The sequence below is a fragment of the Grampus griseus genome (genome assembly GCF_964374135.1).
Source record: "Grampus griseus genome assembly, chromosome: 19".
Taxonomy (NCBI): domain Eukaryota; kingdom Metazoa; phylum Chordata; class Mammalia; order Artiodactyla; family Delphinidae; genus Grampus; species Grampus griseus.
Window position 1 is genome coordinate 9,388,154 of NC_139013.1, and position 15,599 is coordinate 9,403,752.

Here is a 15,599-nt window from a genome sequence, read left to right on the forward strand (position 1 = left end):
TTGATAGCAGTTTTCCAAAAAATCGCACCAGCGTATACAACCCCAGCAGTGTGCGAGTGCCAGTTAACCCGTTCTTACCAGCCCTGGACATTTGTTAACTCTCTGGGTAGAAATGGTATCCTAGGTCTCAGCTTGCTTTTTTGCATATGTTGGAGTCAGGCTGCATGTGGTTTCACATTTATTAGCTACTTGTATTTCTGTGAAGTGCCCGTTCTATTGTGTTGGTCAGCCTTTTGTAACTGAATTGTATGTGCCCTTAGTTAATGCAGGGTATCAACTCTTTGTTACATGTGTCACAAACTTGAAGAGACTGCATAACATATCATCATATTTTTGCCTTAATCTACTTAAATCATTACTCTATTGAACATTGCAGCTTTTCCACTCTTATAAATACAGCTTCAAGGAACGTCTTTGCACACAAAGCCTTTTCTCTAAGGTTCACGTTAGTTTTTTCCCTTGAGCTAGAACTGCTGTGCTTGTAGTCAGCCAGCCTGTTATTGATAGAAGCTGTATGCCATATCTCTGTACAGTCAGTGTTGCAGTGAATTCTCTGTACATCTTACCTTAGCTATATCTGTAAGTTTTTAGCGTAGATATTTAAAAGTGGAATTGCTGTGTTGAAGAGGTGTGCACATTTAAAATATTGACCTACTATCAAACTGCCCTTCCAAAAGGCGATACCAGTTTACGTTTCCACAGTTCACACCCCTATTAACAACTGTCACTACTAACCTTTTTATTTTTTGTCAATCATATAGGCAAATTCGCTGTCTTATTAGGATGTTTTTACATTTTCCTGATTCCTGGTGAGGTTGAGCACTGTTTCAAACTTAGGTGTTTTTAAACAGTAAAGCTCTGTGAACTTATTACTTAACCTTTTTGTCTTTTGGAGCTTAGTTTGATCAGCCAGGCTGGTATGGCTTATTCCCATTTCCCAGATGAAGAGAACTGAGGCCTAGAGAGAGGCAGGTAGTTCCCCAGGGTCATTTGGCACAGAGGTCTTCATCTGCTGCACTGCTTCTATTTGCTGAGGCTGCCTGGGAGCAGGGACCACTGGGGGTGCCTGGGAGGAGGGGAGGGCTGCTGCCCTCTCTAGAGCCATCATCTTTTCTCCTTCTCTATCCCAGAGCCCAACCTGGGGGAAGACGACGAGGACAAGGACTTGGAGCCAGGCCCCTCAGCGACCTCGAAGGCCTCAGCCCAGATCTCAGGCCAGTCAGACACAGATATCACAGCCGAGTTCCTACAGCCTCTGCTGACACCTGACAATGTGGCCAATCTGGTGAGGATGGGTGGGGGCCATTTCCCACCAGGCAGGGAGGAAGGGTCTCTAGTCTTTTCTCTGCCCCTCCGCTCCACACTGCGCACCCTTTCCAGATGACATCAGACCTGAAACACTTTTCTGTTTTCAGTGTGGGGAGGGTGTGGTCCAGTGGGCCTTCCTCGCTTTGGATGGACCTCTTCTTGCATGATGTTTACTCCTTCAGGAGGTTACTTGTCACTGCCCCCGCCATCCCCCTTTGGGTTTTCTGAGTCTCCATCTAGACCCACGCACTCGCACTCTCTCTCCTCTCCTTTGCAAGGAGGGTCTGTTAACTGGAGAGTGAACCCCATGACTTGTTTGCTAAGTGGTGTAGGATTGGCATCGGTGGGGTGGGATGACCAGTGTTTTCTTTGGATTTTCAAAGATGACCTGCTTCAAAGTGAAAGAACCACTGGTTTGAGTTGATGAGGGGAGCTGGAGTGGTGGGGTGTCTCACATCAGTCCTCTGGCTGTAGCAGCACCGAGACCTTTCTGTTGGGTGCTCATGGAGAATAAATACCTCTTCCCATGCTCAACAGCAGTCACCATCAGCTTTCCCTTCTCTCTGCCTAGAGCCTCCAAGGGGCTTAGTTGTTGGGTGATTGGGGTGGCGAGGAGTTTTCTCTCCAGCTCAGATCTCTTTGGTGAGCTCTGGGCCTGGATATGCGGCCACCTCCTGCATCTTTCTCTCCTTGGGTGTTTCACAGGCACCTCAGACTTAACATTTCAAAACTAAACTTGTGAAATTTCTCCCCCGACTCTTCTACAGGCCCATGGCCCCTCCTGTGTTCTTGGCACACATGCCTCTCGTCTCCACACCAGAAACTTGGGAGTTAAACTCTTTGCCTCCCCCTCAGGCCGAGTTTTTCCCCTCTTCTCCATTCCCCATGGCCCATGCCCTCTCCAGGCCCCACCCCTTTCACACAGAGAACTACCTGCTTGTTCCCTGGCTCTGCCTTCCACTCTCCCTGTGGCAGGCAGAGGCATGTTTGTAAAGTACAAGTCATGATGCTCCCCTGCTCAGATCCCTGCCAAAGCTTTGTTTCCTTCCAGATAAAACTTAAATTCAACTTGCCTTAGACCCTGTCTGATTTGGCTTCCATTAACTTGTTGTACCTTATCTATCCCTGTCACACTCCGGGAAATTGTCTTTTTCAAATTATCAGCATGAAGTTCATAAGATTCTTTTATTTTTATAATACCTGCTGTCTCTGTAGTAATGTACCACTTTTTTGTCCCTAATACTGTGTCCTTCCTCTTTTTTTGTTTATTCTTGCTGTAGATTCGGTTGGTTTCAGTCATTTCAAAGGACTGGCTGTTAAGTTTTGTTGATAATCTTTTGTAACCTTTTCCATTTTATTTCTGCTGTCTTTATTTCTTTCATGTTACTTTCTGTGAATGTTTTTCCCCAAGGTTAAATGCTTGGCTTATTAGTTTTCAGTTTTCTTTTCCAGTGTAAGCATTTAAGGATCTGATTTTCCATCTAAGTACCGTTGTAGCTGTATCTTACACATTTTGATTTGTAGTTATTTTATTATCTTTCTGTTCTATTATTATTTAAGAGCATGCATTTAAACTTCCAAGCCTGTAGGGAGTTTGAGATTATCTTTTGTTACCAATTCCTGACAGACATGGATGTGCTCTATTAGGATACTGATTTTTTTTTTTTTTAAGTCAATTTCTGGTTCATATTATACTGTGTCACTGAACCTCCTTCCGCTCACTAGGCAGGGTACCAGCTCTGCTGCCTCTTAGCCTTCCTGTACTTGGAATATATTACCCCCCAACCCCTCGCTTGCAAGACTTCACTCTGTGTCACTCTGATTCTGGCCCTTCTCTCAATTCTCAGCCTATGTGCCACTGCCCTGGGGAGCCAAAGCCATCCCTGGCACCCTTTACTGTGTCCCGTGGCACCCTTTACTTCTTCTCTCGTGCACCACACTGCATCAGTACTCGTTTTCTCTCTGACTTGTGCAAGAATCTGCGCTCCATGAGAGCAGGCCCAGGTCTGTCCTAGTCACTGCCATTTCGCCAGCATTGGCCTGGGTGTGGAACGAATGTTTGTTGAGTCAATAAGTAAGGGAAGGTTCCTTTTCCTGGGCATCTTGCAGGTCCTCATCAGCATGGTGTACCTGCCTGAGGCCATGCCCGCCTCCTTCCAAGCCATCTACACCCCAGTGGAGTCAGCAGGCACTGAAGCCCAGATCAAGCACCTGGCTCGGCTCATGGCCACACAGATGACGGCCGCAGGACTGGGGCCAGGTGAGTGTCACATGGAGCTGACCAGGGCCAGGGGTTGGCACTGTGGCCACTGGGTTCTCCTTAGTGGAAGAGCACCTCTTTGTAGTGCTGCAAATGGAAAATCATGCTATCTTAGGTGTAAATAGTTACAGGTCCCATAGATACAGTGACCACTCAATAGTTTCAGGCCCTGGGCTTTGAAATCCAGCAGACCTGGGTTTGAGGTCTGAGTTGAACGAGACTACCTCAGCCACTTAATAGCTGTGTGTCTTTGGTCAAGTTACTTAACCTCTCTGAGCCCCAGGTGGTTTCCCATTTTAATAATACTATTGAGGTATAAATTATGTACAGTGAAACACACAGCTCTTAAGTATACACTTTAGTGAGTTTTCACAAAGTGAACACACCAGTGTAGCCATCACCCAGATGGAGAAGGACTGTTACCAGCACTCTGGAAAATTCTTTCTTGCTCCTTTCCAGTCGACACTCAAAGCATCCCCTGTCCAGAGACAACCACTGTGCTGACTTCTGTCTCCACAGATTTGTTTTTTCTAGTTTTGAACTTCTTATAAATGGAATCATAGAGTCTGGCTTATTTTATTTTGCTCAGCATAAGGTTTTATTTTGTTTATAAATTTATTTATTTATTTATTTATGACTGTGTTGGGTCTTTGTTGCTCTGCGGTGGCTTCTCTTGTTACAGAGCACGGGCTGTAGGCGCACGGGCTTCAGTAGTTGTGGCTTGCGGGCTCTAGAGCGCAGGCTCGGTAGTTGTGGCGCACAGGCTTAGTTGCTCCGTGGCATGTAGGATCTTCCCGGATGAGGGATCGAACCCGTGTCCCCTGCATTGGCAGGCGGACTCTTAACCACTGCGCCACCAGGGAGGTCCCATCAGCATAAGTTTTTGAGGTTCATCCATGTTGCTGTGTGAACCAAGAGTTTATTTTTTATTGCTCAGTAGTCTTCATTATGTGAATAGGCCACTGTTGGTTTATCCACACTCCTCTGTTGATGGACCTGTGGATTGTTTATAGTTCTTGGCCATTGTGAATAAAGCTGCTGCGAACATTTGTGTATAGGTGTTTTGATGCACATGTGCCCTCATTTATCTTGAGTTTATACCAAGGAGTGGAATTGTTGAGTCGTGAGTTTGGGTATGTTCAGTGCTATTCGAAACTGCTCATCAGCTTTCCAAAGTGGCAATACCATTTACTACTCCCACCGGCAGTGAGTGGACATTTCTAGTTTGAGTCTCCGTTGTTGTATTGCAAAATGGGGATGAAGAAGGTACCTGCTCCAGAAAGGCATTTTGCAGATTTAAATGAGTTTTGTGTGTACAAGGCTTAGAGTAGAGCCTGTCTCACAGGAGGTCCTTGGGTGGGAGCGGGTGGGTCTGACATGCCAAGAGCCCGTTTGCTGCCTCCCCCTCAGGCGTGGAGCAGACCAAACAGTGCAAGGAGGAGCCCAAGGAGGAGAAGGTGGTGAAGCCTGAGAGTGTCCTGATCAAGCGGCGCCTGTCAGCTCAGGGTCAGGCCATCTCGGTAGTGGGCTCCCTGAGCTCCATGTCCACTCTGGAGGAGGAAGCGCCCCAGGCCAAGAGGAGGCCAGAGCCCATCATCCCCGTCACGCAGCCCCGGTGAGTCCCCTTGCAGGTGCTGGTGCAGGACTAGAGGCCTGGTTCTTGGTGTGTGTGTGACAGACAAAGACAGATAAACAGAGATCGGTCTGGATGAGGGTCTGTCTGATTCCAGAGTCAATGCCCTAACCACTAAGGCTTAGCTGTTGTTTTCTTTTAGAAAAAACACCCCTTACTTATATCTAAAATTGGGATGGGATGATAGTATCTCTCTCTAAGGATGAAGGAGAACTAAACAAGTTCACAGTGATGGTTAGATGATTAAATCAGATAACTCTTGGGGGGGACAGGGATCATGATGTAGAAAGCGCTGAGCGTGATCCTAGCGCGTAGGGAGAGCTGCTGGTTGCTGCCGTCATTGTCCTCATCATTACCTGCCTGAAAGACCACAGAATCCAGCCAGTCCCTGCCCTGTCCCCAGCCAAGACTTGCTAACAAGGCCCTGCCTGATATGCTGCCCCTCCGAGCTCTCCATTCCCCTTCCTCCCTCCTCCAGTCACACCAACCTCTTGGTATTTCTTGAACAGCCAAGCAGGTTCCCACTTGAAGGCCTTTGCACCTCCTGTTCCCTCTGCCTGGAAAGCTCATCCTCCAGATATTTGTGGATCTTATTCCCTCGCTTCACTCAGATCTCCAGTCACACGTTGCTTGCTCCTTATAGAGGCCTTCCCTGAGATGCTGTTTACAAAACCGAAATAGCATCCTCTTCCTTCCCATTACCCTGCGCCCTGCCGTGCCTCAGAGTCACAGGGGAGCTGGAGAGACAGTGTGGGGGGTGTCTTTGTATGTATGGCCTGGGGTGGGCCTGGGCTCCAGAAAGGGTGTTCCGAGTCACCGTGTCCCTGTCCCTACTCTCCCATGTAGGCTGGCAGGCGCCGGCGGGCGCAAGAAAATCTTCCGTCTGAGTGATGTGCTGAAGCCCCTGACCGACGCCCAGGTTGAGGCCATGAAGCTGGGCGCTGTGAAGCGGATCCTGCGGGCTGAGAAGGCCGTGGCCTGCAGCGGGGCAGCCCAGGTGTGCCTCTGTACCCCCCAGCCCATCCTTCCAGTCCCTCTCCCCAAGAGTCTACCTCACATCCCAGCAGAGAGACAGGCCCCGGGGTCAACCTCCCTGGCTCCAGATTCCAGCTCTGCCGTTCACTGGCCACTTCTCCAAGCCTTACTCTGTCGTCCCATAAAACGAAGAGATAGCAACTCCACACAAGTGACAAGGAGGAGGAAACGTGTGGACACGCATGCGCTCTCACTCAGCACAGGGCGGCTGCAAGGAAGAGCCCTGCGAGTGCGGGCTGCCATGATGCTCTTTCTGCCTTGTGATTGACAGTATTCTTGTTCGTTAGCTTCAGAAACACTCACACACCTGCTTTAAATCCTGATTCTGCCACTTCCTGGGATTGTAACCTCAGTCGAGCGACTTTTTCCCTATTTTTTTGAAGTTTATTTTTAATTAACCAAATAGTATATGAACGTATTCTCTCTGTTAAAAAAATATTTCCAGGCCACAGAGGGCCTGTAAGTCTCCTTTGGCCCGCACTGCATGCCATCCCCTCCACAGAGGCGACCAATGTACAAATGAAGGGAATCCTTCAAGATCTTTTTCTGTGTACCTAAGTATGTAGATATTACTCCTAGAAATTTAGATATTTATATTTTAGATACATTTTAGATATTTAGATATATTTTAGATATTTGTAATTTCATATATTTACAATTTAGATATTACTCCTAGAAATTTTAGCGATTACTTCTAGTTTTATTCCGTGATGATTACTTTTTTTCTCCCTTTTCATTTTTTTTTCTTCCATACAAATGAGACCTACCGAGAATAAGGTTCTTCACCTTTCCTTCCTCACTTAACACCGGGTCTGCTCTGGGGGTCCCTGAGGCTGGGCGGGAGTAGTTGCAGGGCACCATCGTGGGGTGCCTGGGATTGCCCACCCCCGCGCCAACACAGACCCTTGCTCGCGTCAGGTGCGCATAAAGATCCTGGCCAGCCTGGTGACTCAGTTCGACTCGGGCCTGAAGGCCGAGGTCCTGTCCTTCATCCTGGAAGATGTGCGGGCCCGCCTGGACCTGGCCTTTGCCTGGCTCTACCAGGAGTACAACACCTACCTAGCAGCTGGTGCCGCGGGCACCCTGGACAAGTATGAGGACTGCCTCATCCGCCTGCTCTCCGGCCTTCAGGAGAAGCCAGACCAGAAGGATGGGTGAGGGGGATGGCCCTGCACCCTCCTGTCCCCAAGAGTCCCCCCACCTGTGTCCTGCCTTTTCTTTCTAGTTTCTGACCACTTCTGTCTTCATCGGCACCCGAGTCAATCCTCCATGCGCCCATCCCAAGTCCCCCTTCTCTCCCCACTCTCCCCACACGCAGACAATGTCACCTCACTGTAGGCTCTGGGTCACGTGCCCGGGGCTTGTTTCCCAGCTCTGCTGCTTGCTCTGACTGACCTGTGTCACTCAGTTCTGGGCCTCCGTTTTCTCATATAATATAGAATAAATAACAGTGCCTGTTTCAGAGTCTTGTTCTGGGGGTTGACTTCTCACCATCCCCATCTCTTGCCTGAATCAGTTCTGTGGCTTCCTCCTTGTCCTTGACCTCCAATTTATCCATTCTCCACACAGCAGCGCAGGTGACATTTTATAATATAAATACCGTGTTGTTATTCCCCACTAAAAACCTTCAGTTGTCCTCCAGATAAAATGCAACTTTCTTACTATGTTTTATGAGACCTTGTGTAATCCAATCCCTACCAACTTCTTTAGCCTCCTTTCTTACCTCTCTGCTTTCCCCTGCCCCCAATCTTTAGCCGCACTGGCTGGCCTTCAGTCTTCTGTTCCTCAAACATGATGAGTTCAGGGCTTGGCACTTACTGTTCTCTCTACCTGGAATGCTGTCCCCCTACTCTTTGCATGGCTGGCTCTTCCTCATCTGCCAGCATTGACTAAAGTTTCATCTCAAAGCAGCCTTTCGTGGTCACCACGTCTAAAATAGCAACACCCTTTCCCAGCCCCCATCATTCCCTCCCATTGCTGTATTAAACGGCCTTCTCAGCCCGCAGCTAGAAATCCCCATCTGACAGAGGGGAGAAACTGAGTTTCAGAGAGGCAGTCTCTGCCCAAGACACCCACCTGGCAGCGTTTGAACCCTGCTCTGTTGCCTCCAAAGCTTGTACCCAGGGGGTTGAGCGAGCTCTCTGTGAGGGGGGGGGCCTGCCAGCTGTGAGCTGTGATCAGCAGGACAGGGAAACCAGGGGGCCCCTTCTCTGCAGCCGTTCACTGTCCCTCCCTCTCTGGAAGGATCTTCACCAAGGTTGTACTGGAGGCGCCGCTGATCACTGAGAGTGCCCTGGAGGTGATTCGCAAGTACTGTGAGGATGAGGTGAGGATGGGCGGCAGATCTGCCTGCATCCCCAACATTGTGGTGCGGGCAGGAGCCCGACTTGTTGCAGCCTGTGGCGGGGGGTTCTGTGAGGGACCAGTAGCTTTTGTCTAGGACCAGATCTGACTGAAGCAAGGGAGACACCCCAAAGGCACACCGCGGGTGCCTTCAGCTCTGGTTCCCTTCCTTCCTGCTGCAGAGTCGCACCTACCTGGGCATGTCCACTCTTCGAGACCTGATCTTCAAACGCCCGTCCCGCCAGTTCCAGTACCTGCATGTTCTGCTAGACCTCAGCTCCCATGAGAAGGACAAGGTGATCCCCCGTCACCCTTTGCTGGGTTACACTCAGTCCTTCCTCTGTCCCAAGTAACCAGCCCAGTCTTTTCCACATTCCCCTGAAAGTTTCTGGGCCTAATGTCCTTCTTGCAACAATTTTCTGGTGGTGGTGGTGGTTTTTCCATTTACGATGGCATGAGGCTGCTTAGAATATACACACATATACACTCACCGCCTCCCAGGAAGGACAGTCCCATTTTCGCTCTTATTCCACCCGTGTTGGTGCGCCCCTCTCAAGGCCTGGTGGTGTGCTGGGACCTGGGGGAGCACTGACCAGGAGGGGAGCCATTGTGGCCCGCACGGTGTGTTCAGTGCCAGGAGTGGAGTAGGGTGTGCGGTGGCGGAACCCTGGAGGCTGAGGAAGGGAGGTGGTCTAAGGAAGGCTTCTGGAGGAGGAGTCGTGTGAGCCAAGACCTGAAATATTAGTCGACGGGTGTTCCCTGGACGGAGGGAACAGCATGTGTGCATGTGTGTGATTGAGAGGGCCCTTGGTCCACCCTGCTCCAGCCTCCTGCCAGTTCCTTTCTGATGTCTTGTGTCCATTCATTCAGCAGACCCTCACTGTACACCCTGGCTCAGCCCTGTGGTGCTTTTGGGGACAAATCACTGCCCCAGACCAGGCCCTGTCCTCATGGCTCCCAGCAGGGGATGTCTGAGTGAAATAGGATACAGCCAGTGACAGGCACGCCAGGCAGTGGGAACCTTTTGTGCCAGGTCTCAAAGCCAGGGAGAACGCTGTTACTTTTGAGGAACTGAGGAAAACTCCTTCTGGTTGGAGTAAAGCAAGCAAGGCAAGAACGATAAGAGGTGGGGCTGGGCAGGTAGATGGTGAGGTGGTGCAGGGCCCTGAGGTTGGCCAGGAAACCTCTCTTCCAAGCCGGTGACCAGTCTTGGGCACAGGTAAGTCAGCCCATCTGGGCCTCTCTCAGACTTCGGCTTGTTTTCACACTGGTGCTGCCAAGCTCAGAACAACTGTCTTCCCCTCCACCATCTTCCCCCACTCTCTCCTCAGGTGCGTTCCCAGGCCTTGCTATTCATCAAGCGCATGTACGAGAAGGAACAGCTACGAGAGTATGTGGAGAAGTTTGCCCTCAACTACCTACAGCTCTTGGTCCACCCCAACCCGCCATCTGTGCTCTTTGGAGCCGACAAGGACACAGGTTTGGTGCAGGTTCTTCAGAGGTGTATTGAGCACCCGCTGTGTCTCAGGCTCTGGGCTGGGTCTTGGGGACAGAGCTGGATCTAAGCTGAGCCCTTCCCAGCCTGCTAGAGAAGACAGCCAGACAGTAATAACCAGAACGAGCAGGCCTCAGGTGGCGAAACTAGGAGTCTGTGGAAGCCCAGAGGGAGTGCCTGACCCAGCGTGAGGGGTCAGGGAGAGCATCCTGAAGGAGTAGACAGCTGAGCTGAAAGCCGAGGACAAGGAGAGCTAGACACTGATGGGGCTCCAGGAAAGGCCAGGCCGGATCATCGCAGGCCAATTTCCTCAGCAAAGCTCTGGGTCCTCCAGAATTGCAGACAGGGAGACCCGGGCCCCAGGGGAAGGGACCATTAAATTGGAAGGTTCAGGCTGTGGTAGGAAGCACAGGGCCTTCGAGGAGCACAGGAGCCCTGGTGCAGCCTGGGTGCCAGGAAGGCTTCCCAGGAGAGGTACTGGCTATGTGAGACCCAGAGGAGGAGGTACAGAAAGAGGAGTTGGACAGCAGTGTTCTAGGCATCAGAGCAGCACGTGCAAAGGCTCCAAAATGGGGGCCCTGGGGGACTGTCAAAAGTAGGGTGTAACCAGAGCACACAACCCCAGAGGCAAGGCCACCCTGAACAGGACCTGGCAGGTGGAGCAAGGTGAGGAGCTGGGGGTTTATCCTAAGGGCATAGGACAGTCGTGGGAGCACTGAGCAGGGGAGGGACAGGGTCAGAACTTGGAAAGATCTCTCTCACCGCCTTGTGGATTGGTGGTCAGAGGAGACCAGATGGGAATTTAGTGCAGAGACTTCTGAAAGGGGAGCAGTCCTGGTTCCACCCCATTTCCCAGATGATTGGTTTCCTGCCCAAACAATTTGCTTCCCAGGCCCGCTCCCTTATGTGCCTGTCCCCCAAGAAGAGCCAGATGCTGGGGGTGGGAGGGGAGTGGGGCCGCCCTGATCTTCACCCCCTGCCCTATTAGAGGTGGCAGCGCCCTGGACTGAGGAGACAGTAAAGCAGTGTTTGTACCTCTACCTGGCCCTCCTGCCTCAGAACCACAAGCTGATCCATGAGCTGGCAGCCGTGTACACTGAGGCCATCGCTGACATCAAGAGGACAGTGCTGAGGGTCATCGAACAGCCGGTGAGGCCCCTGAGCCCACCAGGCTCTGCCCACCCATGGGTGGGGCTCAGTCCCCAACTCCAGCCCTTCCCCTGGTATATTCTCCTTGTGTGTGCTGAGCACTAAGGGTTGTCACCCCAGGCTGAGCAGCTGTGTCACTTGCGGGTAGTCCACACTTCCATCTGCTCCTGAGAAGACAGCAGGGTAACCCCGCAGTTAAGAGCCTAGAGTTGGATGGACCTAGGTTCACATTCCGCCTCTCACTTTCTCACTGCGTAAACTTGCAGCCTTCAGTAAAAACGGGGAAGACAATTCAGTCCCCCAAGCTTGTTGGAGGGATTCCGTGACCTCATGCATGTAAACATCTGTGTCACTGTTATCATTTATGAGCTGTCCTTCCCCTGCCTTGCTGACAGGAATCTTTAGTTGTCATTGCCTAAGTCCCTCCTGCTCCTCTCTGGAACCCCAGGGTCACCCACAAGAGAAGCATCTCAGTTACAGACTGGCCCCTAAAATTCAGAACGTCTGCCGTTCCGATTTGTAGCTGGGTTTGAAACTACTTTTTCATATTTCTGTCGCTGACGTTTTATTACTGAGAATTTCCAACATAAACAAAAGGAGAAAGTGTGGTACATTAATTCCCACATACCCACCCCCCAGATTCAACAGTGTCTTTACCTGTAATGTGGGGGTAATAGGCTCGGTGTGAGGAAGAAGCAGATTCTTCTCCCCATTCTCAAGGTGAGCCCACCAGACTCTGAGCTCTTCGAGGGCAAAGACTGGCAGTTCCACTTGGAATTGTAAAGATTTATGGGGCAGAGGAAGGCATGAACCCTTGAAGCCTGGCCCTCTGCTCCCTGTGTTTGGCGTTTGTGGTGGGTTGGGGGGAAGCCTGCAGAAGCAGCAGCAGGTCCGAGCCCTGGTCTGAGCACGCAGCCAAGCCAGGGCCCTGGCAGTCACAGAGGTGGGTGGGCAGGGCGCCTACAGAAGCCAGAAAAGTCTTCACCGAGGAACCGAAGGACAGGTTGGGCATTAAAGCTCAGGTTAAGTCAGAGATGGCAGAGAGAAGGCACGGTCTGCCTAGAAGGGCAGCATGGGTGAAGGCTCAGGAGCTGCAGGAAGCCTGTGTCTGTGTGAGATTGGGTGGAAGAGACGGAGATGCTTCTGCCCAACGCTCCCTCCCCTTCCCCCCACTTCTGTGAACGCTGTCACCAATACTTTTTTCCCCTGTTTTATTGAGATATAATTGACATATAACATTATCTTAGTTTAAGGTATACAACATAGTGATTTGATATATGTATATATGGGGAAATGATTATTACAATAAGTTTGATTTACATCCATCACCTCACAGAATTAACGATTTTTTTCTATTGAGAACTTTTAAGATCTACTCTCTCTGTCACCACTTCTTACTCCCAAGTCCCAGCATCCACCCGGCCCCTGACACCTGGGCCTCCCCGAGCTCTCACCCTGGGCCCCTCATCGTCCTCACATCACCTAGCCCCTTACCCGGGCCTTCCCTGTCATCCCTCTCTCTACATCTAGATCCGAGGAATGGGCATGAACTCGCCCGAGCTGCTCCTGCTGGTGGAAAACTGTCCCAAGGGGGCAGAGACACTGGTCACACGTTGTCTGCACAGCCTCACGGACAAAGGTGCCCCCTGGGACCCTACCTTTCATCCTTTTCTTCCATTGCCCAGGTCTTCCCCATTTCCCCTTCCCCGGGCCTGGGGATCAGAGCTGCTGGGTCCCCAGATGCTTGGCCCTCTTGTGAGTCTCTCCCCATCCTTGGGCCTCAGTTTCTCCATGTGGAAGAGTGTATTGCTAAATGCACTTGAGAAAGCAAGGGGCCAAGGACTGCTGCTCTGAAATGGAGTTGCCCCTCCCTGCCCCCCCCACACCCACCACCATTTCTCCTCCTCCTCGGAGCTCACCTTCACCCCACCACCCCCAACACCTGTGCCTCCTGCTGCTTCTACCTGCAGTCCCACCCTCCCCAGAGCTGGTGAAGCGGGTCCGGGATCTCTACCACAAGCGACTGCCCGACGTCCGCTTCCTCATCCCTGTGCTCAATGGGCTGGAAAAGGTATGGAGCTGGATGCCTCGATGCCCCCACTGACGAGGACGTGGTAGGGCAGGGGTGGGGAGGAGGTAGGCAGGTGCCCATGTCAGATGCTTGTAAACACATTCTGGGGCTTGTCTGGGTCAATGTCCACTTTGCAAGCCGCTCCCCTCTCTGAGCCTCAGTTTCTTCTTCTGTCAAGTGAGTATCACAGTGATGCACCCTCCTCGCCTCCCCCACCCCCCATACACACAAGATTGTCCTGAGACCTAAATGTAACCACAGAAGCAGCACTCTTCCTAGCGTAGGAGGCACCTCCCCTTGAGGATGTGCATCCGCTGCCCATGCTCAGTCTTGTTCCTAACAGGCTGTGGGACCTTGGGTGAGCCTCCGTCTCCTCCACTTGCAGGAGGAATCACTGAGCTGGCCCAGGGGGCTTAGATGGGGGTTGATGAGGCTGGGGCTGAGTCAGGCCCAGAGAGTTGGGAAAGCTCAGCCTTGAGGGACCAGAGGAAGTGAGAGGAGGAAAGCACTGAAGGGGCTTGGTGAGGCCAGAGCTTGCCCCCCACCTCCCCAGGGTGAGCAGTGGGGAGGCTTGTTTAGAGGAGGTGGGCGGGTGTCTCTGACCTGCCTCCCCTGCCTTGTCCTTGTAGAAGGAAGTGATCCAGGCCCTGCCAAAGCTCATCAAACTCAACCCCATAGTGGTGAAGGAGGTCTTCAACCGCCTGCTGGGCACCCAGCACGGTAGGTGATGTGCTCTCCTCCCCACCAGAGGCCAGCTCAGCCCTGGCCCTCATATCCCTCCCCCGTGGCTCCCTGTGCCCCAGCTCCCCCAGGAGACCCCACCTCAGGTGGCAGGAGGAAGGGGTCCTGGAGGTGAGATGCGGCATGCTGGGGGAGGGATGCCATCTTTAGAGAGGAAGGGGTGGGGGCTCATCTTGCTCTCTGGGGCTACCGTCCAGACTTGGCGACATCTCAACGTCTCTCCCAGAGCTCCCAGGTCACCCTCCTGTGATACATGGATGATGGTTTCATCCACAATGGGGACAAAATTGTGGAATTGAGGTCTGACTCTCTATAAGCGTCTTGCCTTCTAGGACCCAACTACTCTTCCTCAAACATGGGCTGCACTCCTGCCCTTCCTTAGCTCTTGCCTGAACCCCTCCAGCTGTGGGTGAGGGGTCTTTGTTTGACCTGGTCAAAAAGAAAGAAAACTTCCAACCTAGAAAGACTACCAAGTGGCATAGGGTAGATTCCTCACCCCTCACTCCAGTGGCTGGAGCTAAGGAGGGTGGAGGCTGTCTGTTCCACATGTAATTTGGTGATTTAAAACATACACACAAGAGTGACTGGGACCCTCAAAACCCCACCAGAAGACTGCCATCTCCCCCAGCCTCCTCCACTGTGGCATTCAGTTCAAGCACTGTTTGCAAGTCTGTTGCCTGCCCCAGCCTTTCCTGTCCAGCGAATTCCCCTCAGTATCTGTGCTGTGCTGGGCACCTGGGATGAGCTCGTCCTAGCTCTGCCCTCATGGGTGCCCAGCCTGGGGCAAGTGTGGGGGAGAGCAGCCGAATCACACTAGATGTTGCCCTAACGAGGGTAGGAGCCCAGTGCTGGGGAGGAGGAGAGCACAATGAAGGCCTCTGATGATGCCCTCCGGTTGTGAAGGATGGCTTTCTAGCTGCTGTTGCATTCAGGCCCCTCCTTTTGCGTTCTCAGTCTCCTCCTTCCGCTACTTTAGCCCTTTGTACCCCTAATCCCAGAGGGCGCCTGTCTTCATTTGCCGCTCCCCCCAATTGGGGGGACTTGGACCTGTCTCTTAGGCCTCCATACTGTCTCCTCCACCTCCCCGCCACTCCCACCTGCTGCAGGTGAAGGGAACTCAGCCTTGTCCCCCCTGAACCCTGGAGAGCTTCTCATCGCATTACACAACATCGACTCCTCAAAGTGTGACATGAAGTCCATCATCAAAGGTGAGGCGTTCCCCCCAAACCCCCTTGAGTGGTCTGGCCACTTCGGACCTGGGGAAGAACCCAGTCGCCCACGTGCCCCTGCTGGAATCTGCCAAGTCGGAGATTATGCTGCCTGCAGCCCCATCTCAGAGTTCCGGACACCTACCCTCGTTCCTCTCCCTCTCTCCCCCTTCTGTCCTTCCTTTCTCCCTCCCCCCACCTAAGGAACTGATGCACCCACTGTGCACTGACACAGCGTAGTCCTCAGGAAGGGTGGGGAGCCCCTCCCTCCCAGCACCAGCCTGAGGAACTAAGTAAGCAGAGCCCTTGGCCAAGCTGGGCAGATGCACAGCCGGCAGAGCAGACAGAGTGCACCA

At 52.1% G+C, this 15,599-nt stretch overlaps 1 protein-coding gene across 1 annotated transcript in view; it reads left to right on the forward strand.

Annotated features, from left to right (window-relative positions):
- Nucleotides 1-15,599, forward strand: part of SYMPK (symplekin scaffold protein) — a 35,798-nt gene that overhangs the window by 14,300 nt on the left and 5,899 nt on the right. Inside the window, exons 10-22 of the mRNA XM_082677608.1 lie at nucleotides 1,131-1,285; nucleotides 3,418-3,568; nucleotides 4,979-5,183; nucleotides 6,048-6,198; nucleotides 7,155-7,390; nucleotides 8,481-8,562; nucleotides 8,762-8,875; nucleotides 9,911-10,058; nucleotides 11,063-11,223; nucleotides 12,754-12,862; nucleotides 13,194-13,294; nucleotides 13,924-14,014; nucleotides 15,142-15,243. Coding sequence (XP_082533734.1) covers nucleotides 1,131-1,285; nucleotides 3,418-3,568; nucleotides 4,979-5,183; nucleotides 6,048-6,198; nucleotides 7,155-7,390; nucleotides 8,481-8,562; nucleotides 8,762-8,875; nucleotides 9,911-10,058; nucleotides 11,063-11,223; nucleotides 12,754-12,862; nucleotides 13,194-13,294; nucleotides 13,924-14,014; nucleotides 15,142-15,243 — 1,806 coding nt within the window. The remainder of the gene's footprint in view (nucleotides 1-1,130; nucleotides 1,286-3,417; nucleotides 3,569-4,978; nucleotides 5,184-6,047; nucleotides 6,199-7,154; nucleotides 7,391-8,480; nucleotides 8,563-8,761; nucleotides 8,876-9,910; nucleotides 10,059-11,062; nucleotides 11,224-12,753; nucleotides 12,863-13,193; nucleotides 13,295-13,923; nucleotides 14,015-15,141; nucleotides 15,244-15,599) is intronic.